General features: G+C 36.8%; 5 protein-coding genes across 7 annotated transcripts; 2 read left to right on the top strand and 3 right to left on the bottom strand.

The window, feature by feature from the left end:
• Window positions 1-477: 477 nt before the first annotated feature.
• LOC111801371 (E3 ubiquitin ligase BIG BROTHER-related) lies at window positions 478-6,783 on the bottom strand. Its single transcript, XM_023685351.1, has 7 exons — window positions 6,322-6,783; window positions 5,162-5,498; window positions 5,023-5,063; window positions 1,192-1,233; window positions 1,000-1,121; window positions 808-916; window positions 478-736 (listed from the first exon to the last, which is right to left on the bottom strand). The coding sequence occupies exons 1-7, from the start codon at window positions 6,589-6,591 to the stop codon at window positions 686-688; spliced, it is 972 nt and encodes a 323-aa protein (XP_023541119.1). The 5' UTR covers window positions 6,592-6,783; the 3' UTR covers window positions 478-685.
• Window positions 6,784-7,395: 612 nt separating this feature from the next.
• Window positions 7,396-9,794, bottom strand: LOC111808168. Its single transcript, XM_023693994.1, has 2 exons — window positions 9,243-9,794; window positions 7,396-8,435 (listed from the first exon to the last, which is right to left on the bottom strand). Exons 1-2 carry the CDS (start codon window positions 9,711-9,713, stop codon window positions 7,563-7,565), a joined length of 1,344 nt encoding a protein of 447 aa, XP_023549762.1. The 5' UTR covers window positions 9,714-9,794; the 3' UTR covers window positions 7,396-7,562.
• A 645-nt stretch (window positions 9,795-10,439) lies between these two features.
• LOC111803145 (chaperone protein dnaJ C76, chloroplastic-like) lies at window positions 10,440-12,860 on the top strand. Its single transcript, XM_023687433.1, has 4 exons — window positions 10,440-11,164; window positions 11,237-11,493; window positions 11,736-11,919; window positions 12,020-12,860. Exons 1-4 carry the CDS (start codon window positions 10,820-10,822, stop codon window positions 12,632-12,634), a joined length of 1,401 nt encoding a protein of 466 aa, XP_023543201.1. The 5' UTR covers window positions 10,440-10,819; the 3' UTR covers window positions 12,635-12,860.
• A 333-nt stretch (window positions 12,861-13,193) lies between these two features.
• Window positions 13,194-15,270, bottom strand: LOC111803176 (thioredoxin-like protein YLS8). The gene is made up of 2 exons (XM_023687468.1): window positions 14,776-15,270; window positions 13,194-13,698 (listed from the first exon to the last, which is right to left on the bottom strand). The coding sequence occupies exons 1-2, from the start codon at window positions 14,893-14,895 to the stop codon at window positions 13,390-13,392; spliced, it is 429 nt and encodes a 142-aa protein (XP_023543236.1). The 5' UTR covers window positions 14,896-15,270; the 3' UTR covers window positions 13,194-13,389.
• LOC111803154 (nicotinamidase 2) lies at window positions 14,794-16,926 on the top strand. Of its 3 annotated transcripts, none has more exons than XM_023687456.1 (3): window positions 14,794-14,886; window positions 15,209-15,899; window positions 16,669-16,926. In XM_023687456.1, exons 1-3 carry the CDS (start codon window positions 14,875-14,877, stop codon window positions 16,671-16,673), a joined length of 708 nt encoding a protein of 235 aa, XP_023543224.1. In that variant the 5' UTR covers window positions 14,794-14,874; the 3' UTR covers window positions 16,674-16,926. The 3 variants fall into 3 exon arrangements, with proteins under 3 accessions (XP_023543224.1, XP_023543212.1, XP_023543219.1); XM_023687444.1 differs by having other exon boundaries at window positions 16,800-16,918; XM_023687451.1 differs by having other exon boundaries at window positions 16,796-16,918.
• The last annotated feature ends 7,309 nt before the right edge of the window (window positions 16,927-24,235 follow it).

Here is a 24,235-nt window from a genome sequence, read left to right as displayed (position 1 = left end):
ATTAATTTTTTTTTTTGTTAATTTATTATCCTACTATATATATATAGATATATATATATATATCTATATATATATCACGCGCAAAAAGAAAGTAAAGAAAATTGTATTATATATATCGTTAGTCCGATCCTGTGTAGAAACTACTCACAGCAAAATGAATCTCAAATTCGTTGTTCTTGACTCTGCTTCACCTTAATTTTTATTTATGAAGTTTTGAAAAATCCAAACATCTCAGAGATCAATAGAGGTAAGAATTTACGTTAGGAGTTTCGTTCGCGAGAGTGCATTTTGTTTCGTGAGTGCAAGATCAACAAACACCTAAAGCGCGATTATATCCAATTTATATCCACCTAAAGTACATGATCAACGTAGGATTCATCCGAAGAGAGTAAAAGAATAGCCTGCAAGATTTTTCCAAATTCATGGCTCTTACACACTCAACACGACAAGGCAAGATTTGGGATACAAACGAGAAGCTCAAAAAAGAGGGGCAAAAAGAAATAGATTCATCCTAGGGGCTTGGTTTACAGAATGAAACCCGAGATAATAGTGTACGTTTCCCACAGATATTTGAACGGAAATGGGTATTGCAAAACCATAACAAACAAATTAAAATCCTTCGTGATTTAACATAATATATGTAAAATGTTTGATTTAGTACAATTCAATACCACATGCTACACAACTAACTGCTTCCCGTAGCCGTGGAGACTTCAGTACTGCAAACAGGGCACACCTGCACAACACCAACCTTTAGTCGTCTCGGCTTCGTGATTATTGGTAGGTGCATGTAGTAAATGGGCATACCTTGTTTATTTTTAACCAATTATTTATGCACTCCGAATGGTACGAGTGTTTGCAGGAGAGAACAGTCAAGGTTTCGTCGTCCTCAAAATCCAATCGACAAATCACGCACCTGAAAAGAAAAGACGAGAGTCATAAGCTAATCGAGCAAGATGAGAATGGCAAAAGAGACCAAAACTCCCTGAGATCACTCACGAATCACTGCTTCCAGTCTGACCACTCCCTGCCTTGAAGTTTATGGAGGGTAAGGAAGCAATTGTATCAGCAGATAGCCCTCTACTCTCAGTTCCTACCACTTCACCCAATGCAAGCAACTCCTGAAATATTAACAATCCTCTCAGGAATAAACAACAATAAAGCATGGGCACTCCAGCCAGCCAAACTCACCTCGTATGACAGTTCGTCTGGGTCAACATCCTCCCACGTATCCTGCAAACCAAACCTTGATGAGTACTTTTGATAGACCAATAAATCAGATATGTCATCTAATATTCAGAGTATAGCTACTTTATGGGTACAGAAGCCTATCCCACAGTGCTCGTATGCCACAATTGCTCTTTTGAAGTGTAATGAAGGCAATGGGGAAGACTTGTTTATATTCATCAAAGCACTGGGTGACAATCCAAGTCCAACAGCTGAAATTTGAATGGTGATGCTGACTCGCTGTTCACAGAAACAGTGAAACACATTGCCTTGCCCTCTCTTATTGAACATGGATTAAGGTGGGAAAGGTCTGAACTGATGGGGGGAATACGGAAGCTTCTAGATTCAATGGTAAGGTTTCTGGAATAAACACAGAAAATCCTATTTGTTTTAGAGTTAGAGGTTGGCATCAGGTTGAAGTGTCATTTCACTGTGTTAATCCCAACGTAGGATGGAGGCTCTCAAGGAAGATAACAGGTTAAATTCTTGATCATTCTAACATCCAGCTTTTAATTGGCAGGGAAGACGGGCAGAAAAAAAAACGACTCATTGAGGGGAGATTGGTCATGCGTTTAAACTTGTAGATGACAACAGAAAGGGGACAAGACAGACAAACAGACAAGGATAATAACAACATTCAAACCACTAGTCAATGTCCAAATGGAGTGGACTCCAGCACTGGCAAGAATTCAGCAGCTTCTCATCAGAAGGATACGTCTAAGGATGTCTTACTATAAAAAAGTTGGGATGAGTGCTAACTAGATCACTGAGGGCTTGAAATCTAAGTGGCTGAGCATGCACAGTGGACATTTTCATAAATAACTGCAGTGTGGTTGAGATGTATAAATGTATTGTCCACAGATAAAACAAGAGGGGAAAATGATCCAAGGAGAGGCCTTTGAGGTAATGGAAGCTGATCGAGGATAATAGAAGCTTTCCGGCAGAAGCAACAGATTGTAGTCAATGCAGGCTCCACGTAGGCACCAATTTCCAAGTTAGTCCACATATGATTATCCACCATCAAAAGACCAAATCTCCTTTAGTAGATAGGAAGCTAGTGAGGTCCTTGAAGATTTTCATCATGCCGCCCATCCTGGTCATCTGTTGATGTGAGCATTGTTCTGGTGGTATTTTGATGGTTGATCTACCCTTGGAGCCTTTTCTTTTGCATAAGAAGAACTTTCACCTTGATGGTTGAACAGAAGGGAGAAGGTTATGAAGGTGACATTAGCCACACCTCCAGTTAGAAAAAAACGGATGGCTGTGACAAACTATGTTAGAAGCATATGGATCTTCCTCAGCAGGTGGAGAATGTTACTACTGTAGTTGGAAGATATGGCCAAAAAGCAGAAGATAAAGAAGCAAAAAAAGTGGAGGTCGCTTTCTCTTGCGAGTGTAAAGATAAAAAGATAACTTTTACAAGAATCAAAGGCCTTTTTTCGTAATCTATTTGCTGCTTTTGGGTTATGGGAGTAGTGGGTGATTTCAACGTCACCAAACAAATGGTCTTTTGAAGATCCTCATGCAGACCTAGAACAAGAAGTCAATGCCAATGCCTTACTTAACTAATACAGATCTTCTATTAGTTAACTTAGTTGACAGCAATTTTATAATCAGGAATTTGACTATGTCAAATTTGAGAAGCAGAATATTTTTCACCAGTTGAAAAGATATATTCTATTCGGTATAATGGACCAACGATACGATTTCAGAATCTGAAGTTACAAGGCAACAGAGTGATCGGCCTTGCCCTACAATTTTATTTATAATCATACAGCAAGGTAGCCAATTCTCACGGAGAATACTAACATGATATTAAAAAAGATACCCTACTCAACAAGACAGAACGCTTTATAACCAACACCAGCCCATTCTCACTAACAAAATACTTCGGGCCCTACTACACATTCCTGATTCTCTTACGTGTACACACTTCTGTAATTGGGGGCCTATCAAAGAGTCATCTTCAATCACTATCCTACTGAAATCACCCTGAATGGCCCATTCCATTCGCTGAAGTTGAAAGCTACAAAGACAATCCCTAAGAGTCGGACTGATAGACTTTTAATAAACTCCACTAAAAGGATGATCCAAGGGAGAAATATTTTCAAAGGCAACTTCATATAGTCTTAGATTGGCTGGCTATTTCAATGAGTTGGTTATTAAGGGTCAAAATATTTTCAAAGGTTTCGTAAAAGTATTCCAAACCTTACAGAAAGATGAGAACAATGCTAATACCAACGAAACTTTCATCTGCCTCATCCACGAGAATATTCATTTTCAAGCTGTTTACAACTTCCCATGCTGGCTCGACCATAGTGTTGGCCTCAACAAAAATGTGGGAGAAGCCTTTTTTTTTGGGGGGGGGGGAAGAACTCGAGCAAGTTATACAGAAAATATCCTGCCAAAGAACAAGATACCGAGAGGGAGCCCAAAAACTAACTATAAATATGGACTCCAATCCAACAAAATCAAACCAAGACTATAATGATAAAAAAGTCTATTGACCAATGCCCTCAAGGAGACATTGCTAAATCTAGCTTCCTCACACACCTCCTCACTCAATCTCTCTACCTCTATAAAAATCCTGATATTTCTTTTAATCCAAATACCTCAAACAGCAGCAAAAAAAAAAAAAAAAAAAAAAAAAAAAAAAAAAANCAAAGGCAAAAAATTGTGGCTTACCAAAATTATCATAGATATTAACATGGTTCTCCTAAATGCTGCTTTGACATAACATGCAGCCTGAATCTCATTCTCATTGGTGATTACAGTGGCTATGCCCATGGATTTAGGCACAAACCAGTTTTCCTCACATCATGTCAACGAATACCTCTTAACTTTTGAAGCTCTAGTTAATATTGAGAGAATACTAACAATATAGAAATACATCATCTTGGAAGGAGGATTTTGGGTGGAAAAAACGAGCCTAAGAAGCATGGAGACACAAGGATGCTTTTCGAAGGAGTAATTGTGGTTAACATAAACACACAGGACAGTTTTTGTTTTTTTAGGAAAAGAGAAGTGACATTAGTCAAAAGATAAGGAGCAGAAAAAGAGTAAGAAATTCCTCACGAAAATATGGGAGCTACAAAAAAAATCCTAATTTGCACAGATCAAAGAAGAAGAAGTAAAATCATAAAAAGGTTGGACAAAGAACACCACAAAAAAATTAAAAAGTATATATATCTGACAAGATCCCAAAAAGCATCCAATCGAGAACAAATTTTGAATCATACTAGAACTTGTGAGTGAGGAAGTCAGGATCTTATGGCCAAAGGTAGAACGATGGATGGAACTTCTTTTCTACAATCAAGCACTTGAGGGTTTGGACAGAGGGAAGTAAAAAAAAACAGATGGAGACCAGTTTTCATTGTGAAAAATGAAGGTATACAAGGAACCATAAAACAGGAGAGGCCAACAAACGGAACCAAGCAAACAAAACTAACTATAAAGATAAGGGAATAGAAAGTTTTAGCTGCGAGTCTCTTCGGATCAATAAGTGAATTTATAAGTTGTGGCTTCTGAGCTACCAAAGAGGGGAAAGTTAAAACAATGTTTTCCACATAGACTTTCCTCAATCTGCGTCAATTCCAGTTCTGCATCTAGCTACTTAACAGTAACAACAAGGATTTCCACATAAGATTTCCCTTATTCCGCATGAATTCCATACGGTGAGGATTTTCAGGATCAACGTTGTCTGTTTCAGTAGTTCTAAGTGAATTTAAATGTACAAAGTGTTAATAAAAAAAAATTGAGTGCAACAAAAATGAAGTGGAAAATTAAAGGAAATACCTGGGAGTTTTCACCTTGATCATCCGTGTCATCTGCATCCTCTACGACAAGATAAAACAAAATATTTTAGTCTTACAAGATTAAGAGATCTATACATAAGTATCCATTACAAAGGGAGCCAGATGGCACGTATACTCACGATCTTGTAATCCTGCAAGGGCCAACAATCTGGCAGCCATTTCTCTATCTTCAGCATCTTGTAAGGCTCTAGCATAAGCCTCGTCGCTTGAAAAATTACCTGGATCAAGTTCAAAGTTGGGATTGTTATCTTCTCCATCTTCATGAGCATGCACATCAAACACATCATCATCATCATTGACATCTGTTCCATCAAACTCGTCATCATCCCCATCAGATTCTGTATGGTCATGGGGATCACCAAAACCATCCTCATCGTCTAATACATAACTTCCAGCTTCCCAGCTTCCAAAATCACTCCCCTCACTCGTCATTCTGAGCATCAGGTATGCTCTTTCCTGCTCATAATTAGCCATTGTCAATTCAAAATATCACTAAAAACCTTTTTTCTTGCAAAATATAGAGGCTCCTACAACCAAAATAAAGACAACCATCCTGTGCAAATAAGATGCGGACATAGTCTATGCAAATTCTCCCAGTCCATAACTCTTTCAATTGCTAAAAACATGATAAGAAAAACTCAAGATTTAAAAACAAACTTTCAACTGAACAACAATGTAGTAATAAGTCAATCAATCATGCATCTTATATATCCTCTTCTCTCTATAAGCATGAAGATCATCAGAACCAAATCAGGATTCAAACACTTGAGACTAACTGACAAGCATTTGCTCATAATTAACAAGACAAATAATCAAACAATATCGATAGATAAAGGAAAAGAAACAAAAGCATGCTCATAATACAATTGATGTTTTGCTTGTGAACAACTTCCCCAGCAAGCCAGCAGAAAATTAATAAAGTCAAATGAAGTCGATGCAATCAAGGACAATAAAACACAATCAGATAATCAATAAGTTAAAATTAAATCCAGAACCTAAACAACAAATACACTCTCGTGATAGTTATTTGCTACTGAGAAAGCCACAAAGGAGAACATCAAGTCGATCACCCAATCAAAATTCTTAAAAACCCGCACGGGAACAAAATCAATATGAGATTTCCATCAAAAAGCTCCAAAAGCAGCCGACAAGAGACCGAATTGAACACAGAACAATACGAGAAAATAAAATAAAAAAATAAAGCGGAAATTGAAGAGAACAAGATTATAAACAGTGACATCGAGAGAGAGAGAGAGAGAGAGAAGGAGGGAGAGAGGACCTGTTCTTGAAGGGTACGAGCGAGGGCAAGGTCAGCATCGACCTGGGTGAGATTAGTGAAGGGAGTTCTGGAGGAGTGGCGAGAAGGGGTTTGAAGGGAGGTGGAGTCGGATCCAGTAGGGTCATTCTGGGGGTCTGCAACAGAAGGTGGCGATGGATTGGAAGTGGGGTTTTGTTCATGGTCGGAAGAGGCGGTGGTAGTGGTGGCCGGGGTTGGCTTGACTCCATCGGAGCCAAGTTTGGTGGCGTTAGTGGTGGTTTCGTTCTCCATGAAAGGAGATTGAGAGAAATGGGAGATTTCGATTTGAAAATTGGATGCAAGCAAGAAAAAGAAAAGGAATTAGGGAATTAGGGGAATCGAGAGAATGAGGATCGAGGATTTCACAGAAATTTCTTCAAGGGAAGAATCTCCGAACACGACGAAGATTATATTTGTCTTCACACCCAATTTTCCTTTTCCCTTTAATATAAATATATGAAGAAAATTACCCCCAGAATTTGACAACCTTTCTTTTATGTAATTAACTTCAAATAACAATTATTAGAACTTGCCAAGTTTAACCAAAATTAGCTTAAAATATATTTTTTTTAAATCCTTATCAAAAAAAAAAAAAAAAAATTCTTTATATTTAAACATTCAAAAATATTATTCCTACCATTAATATGCGCCCAAGACCATGATCCTTATACGGCACGTTACGGTCTACATAGCAAGAACCCGCTCAAAATTACAAGATCTTGTATGACTGAGTTTGGCAATGACTCGAATCCATTTACAATCCCGAGTTCCCAAACACATTGCACTTCCAATCCAGACACATTAATTTCATACCGGACTATGTTTTATGTATGATATTTGCAACAAAATTAGAATTATTAAAATAAATAATATTTTATTTTAAATAAGTCGTATCAAAGTCAACAACAAATATGTATGATATTCAATTTAAACTTAGTCAATACAAATTAAATATATATTTCATTTTTTCAAGCAGTCATTGAAAAACAAAAACTACCCAATTTTATTTTTTTAAAAATAATTTAAATAACAAAAATATAAATAACACCCTTTTAATTTGAAAATTATTTATATTTAAACATTAAAAAATATTTAAATATAAATAGTTAAGATGAGAAATTAAACTAATCTGAACCCTAACTATTTATTCAATACAATTAAATATTTCACAAATTTCAAACCATTTGTAAAAAGTAAAACTAATTCTTCCATGGATCCACCGATCAGCCGGTGAGTTGTCGAGTCGAATTGCACCAGCGATCGTAAGACGGCTGAAGATTGGGCCATTCGGAGGCGGAGATCGCGTAATCTTGGAGCCAATTGGTTAAGACGAGTTCCTGCTCCATCGGCGGCAAGGTTCCGATGATCTGATTCACGGCTCTTTCGGTTTCGTCCTTCTCGTACCTCATCAGCGCTGGGAAGGTTAATCCGTTTCGGGCGTAGCACAGCAATGGCAGCCATAGTGATAGCATTCGGAATTTTACCTCCGATGTTATCATCTCCTCCATTTCTTTACCCGCCAGATCCTGGAACAGAGTCGCGGAGATCTTGACGAAGCACCACTGGATTCTCGGATTACAGCCGACGGAAACAGAGGCCAGGCAGCCGGCGAAGCTCCACTGTAATATAGCTTCATCCACCGCACCGTACTCCCGTAGCTTGTTCGTCATCCAAATTAATTCCTGACCGAGCTTCTCCGCTACCACATCGCCGCCGAATTCCCCCTCCATGATTCCCGTCTCCGATCTCCTAGCGTTCAATGACTCCGCCTTGGGGACGATGGTGCCGACGGCACTCACGGCAAGATCCACCAATTTAAGGTACGGAGTGACGTAGGCTCCGAATGGGAGGGCGGCGATGATCCGCGACGGCCATGAGCCGGCTCTGGTTCGTTCTTCGAAATCTCTGGTCCGCTTGAGTGAGTCGTATAGGAGCGTAGAGGTTCGGGCGAAGGCGGCGGAGAGGGCGAACCGGTTCACCTGCAGAAGCTCGAACTGGCCGCCTTTGGCGTTTTCGTCCATCATCTTCTCTGCCATTGCCATTGTGAATTGGTACTTCCGGCAACTTGCCGGCATCTCGTTCAGGATCGCTAAGATCTGCGCCATTCATTTCAAATTTTAGTTAAATTATAGTTTGGATTAACTTCCAATTAAGCCTCGACTAATTAAAATTAGTGGAAAATCATAGCAAATTAAAATAAAGTTTAAATTGGTGTAAATATAATTTATAGTTTAAGTAATTATATTATCCACTTCTTATAATTTACCACAAAAAAAGAAAACATTCCCAACCCATGTGGACCCAACTTCTCCAAAATGGATCCACGTGGCGAGAACCGCAAACTACGAAGAATTAGAAACTGACACGTCATTTCATCGTAGCCATGAACATGACACGTGGCATAACTAGAACCATTCATGCCGCCGCATCGCCCCAACTTCAGTGAAACCATAACACAGGATTCGAGGCCAAGAAAACCTCGTCATTATTTTTGGTTAATTTTTGTTTAATAATTAATAATTGGTCAATTTCAATCCCTAATTAAATTAAAATTTTCCTACCATTTGAAAAATATTATTCTATATTTAATTTTTTTTTTGGAATTTTCTATAATTAACCAATCTAAACTATTATTTATAATCCCAAAGCTTAATAAATCTATATTACAAAATAAATTTACTAAATTGAAAATATTTTAAAGCTTTTATTAATTTTTCAGGTGTTCAAAAGTAAATTAATTAATTTTCTACATTAATTTAAACAAAATCACATTTTCAATTACAATAATATTGATTTTGAAATTTATTCGCAACAATTAATTTTTCATATTAAATTTTTAATTTTTGTATTAAAAAATTCGAAAATTAATTAATTCATCAAAAAAAAAAAAAAAAAAGGCTTACTTGAGAGAGAGCTCGGGTAAGAGGCTTAACAGAGGAACCGCCGAAGTCAACAGTTTCAAAAGGAATCAAATCCAATTTGGAAAGCGAAGCCAGTGGCGAAGGAACCAACGCCGACGAGGGGTCGGAAGACGGCGGCGGCAAGAGCAGAGGCGGCGAACTCCCAGACCCACCGCCGCCGCATATACGATTTAGCAGGCGGCGAGAAGGGGCGAGAGCAATAGGGAACCAATCTATGACAATTCTCAAAACCCAAACCGTAAACCAAGAGGTGAGCATGAGCATGAAGCGGAAGTGGTCGGCGGGGCGCCATTTCCTGCCGGAAAGCTCGTTTTTGGCATTAGAGGCGACGGAGACGAGCGAATTAGCGGCGATATTGACTGTGGACATGAAAAACGAGTTCAGGAGAGACGAAGTAGAAGAAAAGGGTTTTCTTCTATAGGCGTAGGCTAAATCCAACCCATTCGCCGCCATTGAGAGGTGAGAGGTTTGAGAAATAAACAGAGACGGCCGGACGGAATTTCAGCTTCTCCGGTGGTGCCGATGAAAGCTGGAAATAAGAGCTTCAAAGTAATCGTAAACAGAGGAATTATAAGATATATATAGAAATAAAGGAGGACAAAGGGGGTGTTTAATTAAATAAATTAATATGATAATTGGCTAAAATATATGTCGGAAATTATTTGTCGTTATTTTCTCATAATTAATATTAAATTATAAATTTATTTATATGTTTAAAGATCAATATTTAGTAATAGTTTAGGGCCTTATAAGATAATATTAAAAGTATATAGATGTAGCAGACACTTTTTAAAAAATAGTGATTAATAGTGAGTAAGTAAGGTTTAAATATAACATAAATGAAGACTTAAAGGAAGAGGAAAGGCATGTGTTTGGGATAGGGTTAAAGGCGGCAATATGGAGTATTGTTGTGTGTGTTGGAGAAAGTGCTTTGTAATGAAGTGAAATGTCCAAAAAGTGCATTGCTTCGTGTCCAAACTTCCATGTAAAACCTGCAGACTTATTTGAACTAGTGTACAACTTCTACACCGACTTCAATTATACTTAACTTTAAAGTATTCGGAATATTTAGAACTTTCCCATTTGATTCGTACAATGTTATTGCGAGATTTCACATCGATTGGAGAGTGAAACGAAGCACTCCTTGTAAGAGTGTGGAAACATCTCCTTAATAAACGTGTTTAAAAACTGTGAGACTGACAACAATAGTATGTAGCCAGTAAGGACGTTGGGTCCCTAAGGGAGGTGGATTATGGTTCTCGAAGGAGCTCCAAGACATCGAGAACGTGTCAATCCAATTCAATTTCTGTGTTCCTTCACTTTTTCTAACTCGACCTATTAACATTTTCTTTTCGATCGAGAGTCGAATCTTACACCGTTAATAGTACATACGAGAGATAGCAAACGGGTGGTCTCCACAAGGAGTAGTCTCATAGGATGCATCAAAATATCTCACCTCCTCTTGTTTCGTCATAAAATATCTTCCTACCACTTTTCTAAAGCCATCTCACAACCATCATCTCACAACTCCTCTCTTATCCTTCTTGAAAGCTTGGAAGATGAGTACCTCATGGCTTCCTCTGTACACACACACTGCGGCTGCAACCGCAAGACAGTATCCAACTCAAACAAAGTTAGGATCCTACAACTCTTCAACTTCCAGAAAGCCTTATGGCAACACTTTGTCATGCAGGGCAGCTTCTTCAATTACAGACTTTGATCTATATGATCTTCTGGGCATCGACAGCTCCTCTGATTCATCACGGATCAAGGCAGCCTACCGTGCCCTCCAAAAGCAGTGCCACCCCGACATCGCCGGACCTGCTGGCCATGACATGAGTATCATTCTCAATGAAGCATATTCACTTCTGTCGGATCCTAGTTCTAGGCTGGCTTATGATAAGGTCAGAACTCAAATACACTAATCTACTTTGTACAATTCGATTCAGAGACCATGGTTTTTGACATGTCCACAGGAGCAAGCAAAAATGGCAGAACTTCGAGGCTACACAGGGAACCCTGTTTATTCAGTGTGGCTCGGGTCGGAAAACGAACAACGGGCGGTTTTTGTAGATGAAGTGAAATGTATTGGCTGCTTGAAATGTGCTTTATTTGCCGGGAAAACCTTTGCTGTTGAATCTGTGTATGGGAGAGCTAGAGTTGTGGCACAGTGGGCTGATCCTGAATATAAAGTGATGGAAGCTATTCAAACTTGCCCAGTTGACTGCATTTCGTGAGTGTTTACTCAGCCAGTTAACACTTCTTGGGCTGATTAGCTTTATAAGTTGTTAGGAATCACGAATCTGCACAATAGTATAATATTGTTCACTTTGAGCATAAGCTTTCAGGCTTTGCTTTGGGCTTCCCCAAAAGGCCTCGTACCAATGGAGATATATTCTTTATTTATAAACTCATGATCATTCGGGACTCACTCCCGATAATCCTCCACATAAGAGTCTTCTTTTTCCGATACAGGATGGTGGAAAGGTCAGATTTAGCAGCCTTGGAGTTCTTAATGTCAAAGCAACCGCGTGGAAATGTAAGAGTTGGAATGAGCAACGCAGCTGGTGAACGAGTGTCGAATATCTTCACAGACGTGAAGAAATTCCAAGCCAGATTCAAGGAGGCTATGGAGAAAGCTTCAAAAGAGCATTCCAAGGTTAGATCCAAATAGATACTAATCACAATAAGTTCAATATCTCCAACTCAAAATGGCTTAAAATTAATGATACCCTTTATTCTACAATGGTGTTTTACAGGGGCCAACCTTTGAGAATGAAGCTCAGTTGGCTGCAATTCAGACCATCAGATCAATCTCAAATTGGCTATTTTGGCAGACAGCCACGCCGGCTGGACCTGGATCAAAACAGGGCCAAAACCTGACGCACATCGCCACCAAATCCACACCAGAAATCAACAGGCTTCAGGCTGCTGTTACTGCAAGGAAACAAATCAGGGCAAAAGCTGAAGACAGAAATAGAGCTACAGCAAAATATATACACAAGGATGATTACTGGGTTCCGACCACTCTTGCACTTCCAACCTCAACTCAAACTCCAAACAGCACAATCTCAAAGTCAAGAGTGGAGACCAAACCTACCAAAGAACCAAGAGGCCTTGGTGATGGTGGTCATGTTAGCCCCATGAGGTTGGCAATACCAGTTTCGATATCGATAATCGCAACTGCTGCGATTCAGCAAATGATGAGAAATGATGGTGCCAGCAGCTTAAAGGAACACATTGGCGGTTCTATGGCTCTAGAGTTGGTTAACAGTCACTGGATGCAGGTTATGCTAACAGGCGTCACTTGGTATATCATTGGGATGGTTGTAATGGGAATGGTAGAAATGATTGGAAGAAAGATTAGGGATTGAGAAGTACACATGTAGCAAGGCTATCCAGATGATAGAAGTTGCTTACATAGCTATAGCTGTACAGTAATAAAAATGGAAAAAGACATGACAGAATTAAGAAGCAGAGTGTATTAGACATGGTAAACAAACTTTATATTTGTGTATCATACCCATTTCCTCACAAACTAGGCGGCTCGTCCATTACATCATCACAACGTATGTTAGAAGGTATTGTCCTCTTTAAGCTTTCCCTTTGGACTTCCCTTCAAGATTTTTAAACCACGTCTGCTAGAGAGAAATTTCCACACCCTTACAAAGGGACTTCCCTTCAAGGTTTTTAAAGCACGTCTGCTAGGGAGAAATTTCCACACCCTTATAAAGAAGACGTGGGACCTCACAATCCACTCCCTTTGGAGCCTAGTGTCCTTGTTGACACTCGTTCCATTCTCTAATCGATGTAGGCTTCCCAAATCCACCTCCTTATTGTGAGATCCCACGTCGATTGGGGAAAAGAACGAAACATCTTTTTATAAGGGTGTGGAAACCTCTCCCTAGCTAAGGGGAAACTTTAAAGAAAAAGTACAAAGAAGACAATATTTACTAGTGGTGAGGCTTGAGCGGTTACAATCAATGAGTCAAATGTTTTGAGACACGTAATGACATCCAAATATACCATATCCATTTTTTGAGTTAATGTACAGATTTTCAAGATGCGAGGTCTTAAATTTATGATGATGGACTATATGGATTGATTGAAGATCAATCCAAACAGAGATTTAGTAGCGATATTTGGTTGAATAGTCCTTAGGTGCAATGACCAAACCACGACCTTTCCTTGCTCCACGATAGACAGTCTCAATAATATCAATGAACTCTTGCTTATCCTTGAGTGCCCAGTTAATCTTATTGTTGTTACCAGTACCAAGATCAATCATTATGTGCTTGTTCCTAAAGAAGAACATGACAGTAGAAGGATCATAGAGCTCGTACATTGTGTTGAAATCAGGAACCTCTGTGATATCCACAAGGTATATTACTGCAAAGTTCTTAATCGTCTCTGCAACTGAGGCCAACACTTCATCCATCTACATCAAAAACATATCAAACTATAAAACGTGACTAAACAATTAACATAAGAATGTTGGAGAATGGAATTTAGATTAATTATTATAAATCTTTCGACTTTCTGTAAATAATTTCAATGTTAATATAAAAAAGATTGACTCTCTTTGGAACTTGTAGACACTCGGCCACGTAGTGATGGCTAATAAGCTAAAGGTAGCAAAGCTATGAGACCGAGTATACTAAAACGAGTTTACCGTGTTTGAATAAATAGGAAAAAGTGCTCCATCAGAATAACTATTAAACAATTTTTAACTCAATTTCTTTTTAAAAAAATTAATTTGTGTATATATAAATTTGAAATTTTGTAGAGTAATTTTTATCTCAAATTTAAAATTTCATAAATTAATTATAAACTTTTTTTTAGAGCTAAATTGACATAAATCTTGAAATTCGAAGACTATAATTTTAATTTAACTCGAAAAAATAGATAAATGTTAAAAAAAAATCAGTAATTTTCAACTTAAAAGTGTCAAATTCAATTAAATAATTCGGTCTTCATCGTTTATAAATAATTTTGAAACGAGAGCGTGTAAGAAATTATATTTAGTAGGGATTAATTCATTATAAATTATGGAATATATAGATTAAATTGAAAAATTTTGAAAGCAAGAGACCAAATTAATGACTAAATTATTACCAACATTAAATATAAAATTAAATCCTTATATATTAAAATTCACAAACTAAATTATTGTTTCTAAATTAAAAACTAAATTGTTAACTAAAAATATACTTCTTAATCTAGTATAAACAAGACCTTGAACTAAATAATAAAAAATGGAACGAACTAAATGAAAATAATAATTTAACAAGAAAAAAAGAACTCTCTCTCTATATATATATATAGATAGATATAGCTTCGTTTTTCTTTGATCTCTGCAAAAAATAGGGAAAAGTTTGGAACAAGAAAATCGTCGTCCTCTGTATATTGATCACCGAAGAGAATCGGAATCGGCAAGAAAATGCATAAAACCTTGACGCTATGAAAAGCGATGAAAGCGAGGAGAAGAAGAGTTAGGGATTGGAAATGAGGTTACCTGCATACAGGTGTCGTCCCAATCATGGCCGAAGCGGATGATGACGACGCGTTCTTCTTCAGTGAGGATTGCTTGATCCACCGCCCAGCCTGAGTGCAGATGCGGCAACAGGTACGACATCTCCACGCCCTAAATTCTCTCCCTCTCTCTTTTTCTCTCTCTCAGAATCACCAAATTTTCGCTCCCAATTTTAAACGGAGAGCTCTCTGCGACGCACTCCCACAACCGAAGCCTCTAGAACGACGTCGAAACTGCCTGGCTGTTACACGCCCAATCCATTCGCTCCACGTGTTACCTCCTTTTCACCCTTTCAAAATCAATTAAATTAATTATTTTTTAATTTTAGAGGGAGAAGAAAATCTTTAATAAGAAATAAAAAATAAAAAATAAAAAATTCAGTCTATTTAGGTTTCCTCGTCTTCTTCAATCTCAGATCCCAAACTCAGAGCTCCGATTCCGACGAAATCGCCTTATATCGCCACAACCGACGATGGATAACCCCAAATCAAGGGCCGCCGCCGCCGACGCCGCCACTGCAGGCGGCGGAATCTGTCCATCATACAAGAAATACGAGATCCGCCACCGACTCCCAAATCCAAAAATCGCCGCACTCTTAGTGATCGACATGCAGAACTACTTCTCCGCCATGGCCAAACCCATCTTCTCCAATCTCCTCACCACCATCCGTCTCTGCCGTGCCGCCTCCATCCCCGTCATCTTTACCCGCCACGCCCACGCCTCTGCTTCCGACAACACCATCCTTAGCGAGTGGTGGGACGGCGATATCATCCTCGACGGCACCCCTGCCGCCGACCTCATCCCTAATCTCGACCGGCAGGCTACCGACGAGGTCATCCGGAAGAACACCTACAGCGCGTTCAGGAACACGCGACTAGAAGACTGCCTAAAAGAGAAGGGCGTGGAAGAGGTGATTGTAACAGGGGTTATGACGAACATCTGCTGCGAGACGACGGCGCGTGAGGCGTTCGTTAGAGGGTACAGAGTGTTCTTCTCCACCGACGCGACGGCGACGGTGGACTTGGAGCTACATGAGGCAACATTGAAGAATTTGGCTTATGGGCTCGCTTACTTGGTGGATTGCCAGAGGCTCCAAGAAATTTCAGGTAATTGAAACTCCATGCCTTATCTACTACTAAGTTTTATTTTCTCCAAAATAGTTGGAATCATTTCAATGTTGGTTAATAATTAGTTTTAAAATGTTAATCAATTAGCAATTGGAATGTACAAGTGATTGTAGCTGATAGAATATGTGTTAGTGGTCATGGGGCTGATTGAAATGGACATTTGTCAACGTAGAGTTGACTTTAGAAAAAAAGAATTATACGAACCAAAGTTCTAGCTAGCTAGCTGATTTAGTCAACCCATGCAACTCATAAGAGTGAATATATTCTTTGAAACCATGCAAACAGCTATAAATAGATATCAAGCCCTCTTAGTTTCTGCAACTATTTGAGTTCAAATGAAGAAGAAAAGCCAGACATGGAGGAGGGTTGGGTTGAGTTCTTGTTTGCTGGGACTCATCTTTGGCTTATCTTCTTCTTACATTCTTTCTTAAAAATCCCTTTTAAAGTTTGGAAGGAGTGGTTTGATCATTGATGTGGTGTGCGAAGAGAGATTTAGTATGACACGAAGAGTGTTGTTTGATAGCCAAAAATGACTTGCCTGCTCCTCCAAATTATGGCGTTTTTAAGTCCGTATTTGATTTATGTATCGAGCAGGCAGTTATTTTGGCTAAACTGACAAACTCTTCTCCATCATTCTAGATCTTCTCCTTTTCTCATATTCAAAAAGAAGATTACTCCTCGCATACTATGATAACAATCATAGTTATTATATTTTGGGTTAAAATATTGATCTGCTAACGATTTTTAGGCTAAACATGAGTGTAGTTCGACTTTCAACAAAAAAATCAGATGTTTGATCTCCGGTTTTTTACTTATTTTCGAACACTTCATTCCAAGACTGAGGTACGTATATAAATCGTTATTTATTATTTCAGGTAGGTTTTCATGGTGAGTGGATCAAGTGATATAAGTATTGTATATGACAAAGTTTCTAGATAAGGAATTTATTTTAATGAAACATCATACTTCGCTTACATATTTGTCAATTGTCTGTTCCATATCTTCCGAATCATATTTGTCTGTTCCATATCTTCCGAATCAAGGCTTCAAATGTTTGTTAAAGAAACGTCAAGGTCACAAGATTATAAAAATGTCACATTAGTGGATATTTTAGTTCAAATTAACATATGATATATGAAAATGTCGAGTTATCCATTATGTTGATGTTGAACTTATGAGCATATGAAAATAAATCGACATGTATATATAGAATGTAAAACCGAGTTCTAAATCAAAGACGTTCAACCGAAGAAAAAAAAAGATTTCCCATTTTCATCTTATTTGTAGAAAATGTTGGTCATTTCCATTTACCATATGCATGAAAATATGATAGTTAAATCACATATTCACAAAATTAAAGTTGTTGTAATTACATAAGGGCTTACTACAAATCCAGCAAAGTTGGACCATCGTTGAAGTTTGCAATTGTGAAAAGACATCAATCTTACAATATACTTTACCGAAGATGTGAAGAAAATGTTGTTAAAATTGTTAAAAGATATTTAAATTCATGCTACATTGAAGAAGAATGAAACTTTATTGTTATAAATTTTGGGTGGATAATTTTGTGATATCCCACATTGGTTGGAGAGGAGAACGAAACATCATTTATAAGAGTGTGGAAATGTTTCCCAAACAGATGCATTTTAAAGTCTTGAGGGGAAACCCGAGATCTATTAACTAAGTTGACTTTGCAAGAAGTATGTACAAATCAAAGTTCTAGCTAGCTGGTTGAGTCAACCATACAACCTATCATAAAGTTTGACCACCAAGAATTTGGATCCATATCGTAGAAGCTTGAAACGGTTGAAACAGATCCATGTTTAACCGAAGTGCTTGAGACATAAAATGTTCAAATTTCTCATGTCAGCTCCAACCTGAAATGACAATCTTCCAAATCTAAGAACATATAGGCAACCAGAGATCATAGTAAGAAATCAATAAACAGCAAGCACGCGCATATACCGCCATTTTCGATGGACTACACAGGACCAAGTAGCACGATTCGTCATCAGCTTGTTGTCCCAGTTTTGTGACCGAACTTCGGCAAGAGATTCTGTATCATTGCAAAATCGAAGTCGGGTGGCAGCCAAGCAAGAGTAGAACTTCACTAGAGGTCTCTCAAGCATTTTCTCAAACATGTTATCGGCACGCTGGAATAGCCCACAATTTGAAAGAACAATCGCAACAACCCCTACCCTATTTCCAACTCGACCATAAGAACAAACTTCGGGTCGTGGATTTCGTTTCTCTGTAGAACAGAGCAGACGATTTTCGGGTTTAGCTTCCTTAAACTCTCCTAGTCAACCCAAAGTTATCCAAAGAGAATACGTGCAACATGAACAAGAAGAGTTTGTCAGATTAGCCAAAAAGACTGCCTGATTAATACGAAGCTCATAAGTTCTAAATCACAAAACGTGATCTTTTGTTCATCACGACAACAGGCAAGTCATTTTTGGCTATCAAACAACACTCTTATCTTCACGATGCATCTCTCTTCTTCCCCATTTCTCGACAATAATGAGTTTGATAGTCTCCATATTTATAGCTATAAAAAGCAAGGCAAATGGGATGGGAAGTCATGAAAGGAATTTACCTATATTCTTCAAAGTTGCATGGTGGCATCGTGTCGGTTTCAATCCAATTATTCTCGTAAGTCAACTCCTTACATATTATGAAATGTTAAAGTTGACTTTAATCAATTCATTCTTATAAGGAATAACGACGTGTGCTGACACGTTGAGTCAACTTCACTCAATTTTATTCTTCTAAGTCAACGAGAAGTGATAGGGTATCGAAAAAACCAATACACAATTCAAAATGGTTTACTCTTCTTAACTTAAACGTGCAGTTGTTATACATAAACGTCCTAGTTTACTTGGATGTTGACTCTAATAAAAGAAAATAAAAAGTAAATTCGTATATAATTTTAGTCGACTTATGAAGCAAGTTTAGGGGAATATATTCCAATTACTTTTCATATCCCATTTGGTTGAAATTTGTATATAAAAGCTGGTGGAGTCCCGGTGCTCAAAATCGTGAATCGAAGAAGGAAGATAGATCGAACATGAAGATCTGAAAGTTTGTTTAGTGAGCCAAAGATGACTTGCCTATCGTGAAAGCATATAACGAAGGGTTTCTCGTCCAAGAAACTCTTAGTTATACATTTTATAGGCAGTTGTCTTTGGCTAATTTGATAAACTTTTATCTTTCATGTTCGGTCTTTTCTTCTAATATTTTCTCAAGAACGCTCGAAGTTTTTGTGAGGAGGTTCAAAATATCGAAGATTGTAGACAAGGAAGAAGTAAAGTGAAAGAGCGGTATAGTATGAGAAGATAAGAGCGTTGTGCGATAGCCAAAAATGACTTGCCTGCAATAGCTCGTATGAAACTTTCTCGGTTGCATTGATCAACCCTAGTTTCCAATGCTGGCAGGTCATTGAGGCTAACTTACGAGTTCTTTTCTTTCATGCTAGACCTTCTCTTTTAAATAATTTGACATACAAGATATTCATCGTTTCAATACTTGACATAGTATTGGGTTTCACGTGATGGGAGGAAAAGAATTTGCGTCAGGATTGGATAATTTGCACACCTACTGCCTTCCTTAGCAAGCTCCCTCTCTGAAATCAAACTATAATTCTCCATCACCTGTCACCACCACAGTAGGCCCACTATCCTACCATCGACAGTTGATAGAGTAAAAATTTGAATGATGCGTCGCCAGCACGATGATAGTGTTGTTGGATCGGTATGGCAACCCTAGAGGGGGGGTGAATAGGGTTTTAACGATAAAAGTGTTTAAACGTGATTAATTTTTCTAATGATGAAACTTTTTACAAATAAGTAAAAGATGATAATTACTATAACAAAGTAATTCAAGTCAAAACAATAATCAAGTAGAACATGCAATAAATCACAATAATAATTTTGAAATTAAATAGAAAAGAGTCAGAGAAAATGACACCGTAGTTTTATAGTGGTTCGGTCAAACTCGACCTACTCCACTCCCCAAGCGCCTCTTGGGAATTTGAATAAAGAACTTTCTCGACTCTTTCCACGGATCTGAGCCAAACCGCTACACCGCTCTTTTTACGAGTTCAAGAGCAAACTCAATCCTTTCCACGGCGCAGGATCAAACCGATACAAGTATTTGAGTTTGATAATAACACACCACAACTCTCTCAAAGAGTAGATTTACAATTTGGGATACTCACAACTATTTCCTCACAATACAAAAATAATCCCTCTCAAGAATAAGATGAAAAGAAATAAACTTGTAAGCTTGGAGAGAGCAACAAACAATGGAGACTTTGAACAAATGAGGATTGGAGAATGTATGTAAGTTGTGTATTTTAAAATGTGGGGAAGATGAGTTTATATAGAGGAGAAAAGTGGCAAAATGTAGGATTGAATATTGACCATTGGATTGTGTTAGGAATAATGGAAGGTGGAGATTAAAAGTAAATAAATAAGAAAATTTTCTAAATTCATTTATTTCAAAATTTTAATATAATAGTAATATAATATAATAATAATAAAAAGTTATGTGAGTAACGGAAAAATGAAATTCAAAATTTATTATAAATATAATAATATAATAATAATAAAAACTATGTGAGTAACCACCAAAATTTTAAAATATAATAATATAATAATATAATATAGTAATAATAAAAATCGATGTGAGTAACGGTTAGATTCAAATTTATATTTTGTAAAAATAACTTTATTTAAAAATATAGTAATAAGAAAAACTCCACCATTTGTTACTCTCCCAAAATCATAAATGTCATACTTTGATATATTTTGATTTGTCCATCATTTTGATTTTGCTGCCACATCATCACGTCGGGTATGTTGTCTCGACTGTAATTTCTTCGTTTTAGCTCTGATTTGAGTAATTGAAAAGTCGTTGAAATTGTTATTCCCGACCTTATACTGTGGACAGTTCAAAATACTGAAAATAATTAATAATTAAAAAGTAGGTTTGTTATCATCAAAACATCAATTAATTGATTGAAATTAATTAAAGTGAGATCAAGGCCAAAAAGCCAACAATCTCCCCCTTTTTGATGATGACAAACCATTTCAAGAAAAATTCATAAAAACCAAGGTAATACACCATCCATGTAATAATACTAATACATGCTAATATATTATCATAAATTTTACTCAAGCACATTTTCCCCCTATATTAATGCCTCAAGAAATTATGAAAACATAAAACAAGTAAATGATCCATAAATAATAAAACAACAAACTTAGAGCATATTTTTCTTAATTTTCTCCCCCTTTGTAATCATCAAAAACAACAATTGAAAGAGAATACATTTAAGAATGACGTAATGGCTCCCCCTAAAAACATGCATTAAAAAATTATAAAATTCAAGATATATCACAACGAATAATACCAAGCTCAAGCCTATTTTTGCAAAAATTTTCTTCATTTAATGGCTTGGTAAAAATATCGGCTAGTTGATTATTAGAGTTTACAAAATCAAGAATAATATGTCCATTTTGCACATGCTCTCTAATAAAATGATGTCTAATGTCAATATGTTTAGTTCTAGAATGATGAATAGGATTTTTAGTTAAATTAATAGCACTTGTATTATCACAAAATATAGGCACACTATGAAACTTTAATCCAAAATCACAAAGAGTTTGTTTCATCCAAAGAATTTGAGCACAACAACTAGCAACCGCAATATATTCCGCTTCGGTAGTAGATAAGGCAACCGAATTTTGCTTTTTACTAAACCAAGAAACTAAGGAACTACCAAGAAATTGACAAGTTCCACTAGTACTTTTACGATCAAGTAAGCTTTCGGCAAAATCCGCATCAGAATATCCTACCAATTTAAATTCAACATTTCTAGGATACCACAATCCTAAATCAATAGTTCCAAGCAAATATTTAAATATTCTCTTAACCGCATATAAATGAGATTCCTTAGGACAAGATTGAAATCTAGCACAAAGACACACACTAAACATAATATCGGGTCTACTAGCAGTCAAGTAAAGTAAAGATCCAATCATACCTCGATAAGTTTTAATATCCACACTTTTACCTTTTTCATCCTTGTCAAGCTTAGTGGATGTGCTCATGGGAGTTCTTGCAATCTTACCTTTATTGAACTTGAATCTTTTGAGCAAATCTTTAGTGTATTTCTCTTGATTGATGAAGATACCATCCTTGAGTTGTTTGATTTGAAGTCCAAGAAAGAAACTAAGTTCTCCCATCATACTCATCTCAAACTCACTATGCATACATTTAAAAAATTCTTCACATAAAGAAGGATTAGTAGAACCAAATATGATATCATCCACATATATTTGCACTAATAGCATATCATTTTCTTTAATCTTAATAAAGAGTGTAGTGTCGAGTTTGCCCATTTTAAAATCATTCCCGATAAGAAAATTACTAAGTCTATCATACCAAGCTCTTGGAGCTTGTTTTAAGCCATAAAGAGCCTTTTTCAACTTATAGACATGATGAGGAAATTCTACATTTTCAAATCCGGGAGGTTGTTCTACATAAACTTCCTCCATAATATAACCATTCAAAAATGCACTTTTCACATCCATTTGATATAATACAAAATTTTTGTAAGAAGCAAAAGCAAGTAACATTCTAATAGCTTCTAATCTAGCAACGGGTGCAAAAGTTTCTTCATAATCTATGCCTTCCTCTTGACAATAACCTTGAGCTACAAGCCTAGCTTTATTTCTAATGATATTCCCATTTTCATCCATTTTATTTCTAAAAACCCATTTGGTTCCAATAATAGAAGTATTAGATGGCCTAGGGACTAATTCCCAAACTTTGTTCCTTTCAAATTGATTTAGCTCTTCTTGCATGGCTAAAATCCAAAACTCATCATTTTCGGCATCCTTAAGACTTTTTGGTTCAATTTGAGAAACAAAAGCAAGATTATTAAATAAATTAATAGAAGAGCGAGTTTTCACACCTTGTTCGAGATCACCAAGAATCAAGTCCTTGGGATGAGACAAGGCATACCTCCATTCTTTTGGCATTGATGAAGAACCTTCTTCCTTTAAGCTCACCTCTTCTTTACTCGTAACCATTTCTTTGCCGTTGTCACTAACGAGTAAATCTCCAAAATTTCTTTCTAAATCATCACTACAAATAGACTCATTAGAAATATTATTGCAAGATTCATCAAATACCACATGCATAGATTCTTCAATAACTAGAGTTCTCTTATTGAAAATTCTATAAGCTTTACTAGTAGATGAATAGCCAAGAAAAATACCAATATCCATTTTTGAATCAAACTTTCCAAGCTTTTGTGTGTTGTTCAAAATAAAACATTTACCACCAAAAACTTTGAAATACACAACATTTGGAATTTTGTTATGTCAAAGTTCATAAGGAGTTTTATTTAATGAAGGTCTAATTAAAACTCTATTTAAAATATAACAAGCGGTATTAACGGCTTCCGCCCAAAAATATTTAGGTAAATCATACTCATTTAACATTGATCTAGCAAATTCTTGTAAAGTACTATTTTTCCTTTCAACCACACCGTTTTGTTGAGGAGTCTTTGTAGAGGAGAAGTCATGAGAAAAACCATTATCTTCACAAAAATTTTCAAAGGCAACACTATCAAATTCTCCTCCACCGTCACTCCTAATTTTAGTAATTAAAAACCCTTTTTCATTGTGAACTCTTCTTGCAAAACTAGCAAATCTTTTCAAAACATCATTCTTATGTTTTATCATCAAAACCCAAGTAAATCTTGAAAAATCATCCACTATCACAAAAGCATAATAATTTCCTCCATAACTAGCTATTTTAGAACGGCCAAATAAGTACATATGGAGTAGTTGAAGAGGTCTAATAGTAGAAATCATATTTTTAGATTTGAAAGAAACTTAGTTTGCTTACCCATTTCACAAGGGTCATAAATTTTATCTTTTTCAAATTTAAGTTGAGGAAGACCTCTGACTAATGAATTTTTTGAAATATTTGAGATCAAGTACATACTAGCATGTCCTAGTCTTCTATGCCATAGCCAAGAGTTATCAAGCAAAACCGAAAGACATTTATCATTTGTAGGACAATCATTCAAATCAATAGTATACACATTATCATCTCTATTTCCTACAAACAAAACTTTTCTATCACTAGCATTTTCAATTATGCAATTATTCTTATCAAATACAACTCTAAAACCTTTATCACATAATTGACTAATGCTAAGTAAGTCATGCTTTAAACCATCAACTAACAATACATTTTCAATGAGAGTACAAGAGTCATTACCTATAGTACCCTTACCA

Source organism: Cucurbita pepo, chromosome LG01 (genome assembly GCF_002806865.2).
Source record: "Cucurbita pepo subsp. pepo cultivar mu-cu-16 chromosome LG01, ASM280686v2, whole genome shotgun sequence".
Taxonomy (NCBI): Eukaryota; Viridiplantae; Streptophyta; class Magnoliopsida; order Cucurbitales; family Cucurbitaceae; genus Cucurbita; species Cucurbita pepo.
Note: the sequence above shows the minus strand (reverse complement) of the source record. Positions and strands in the feature narration are given on the sequence as shown.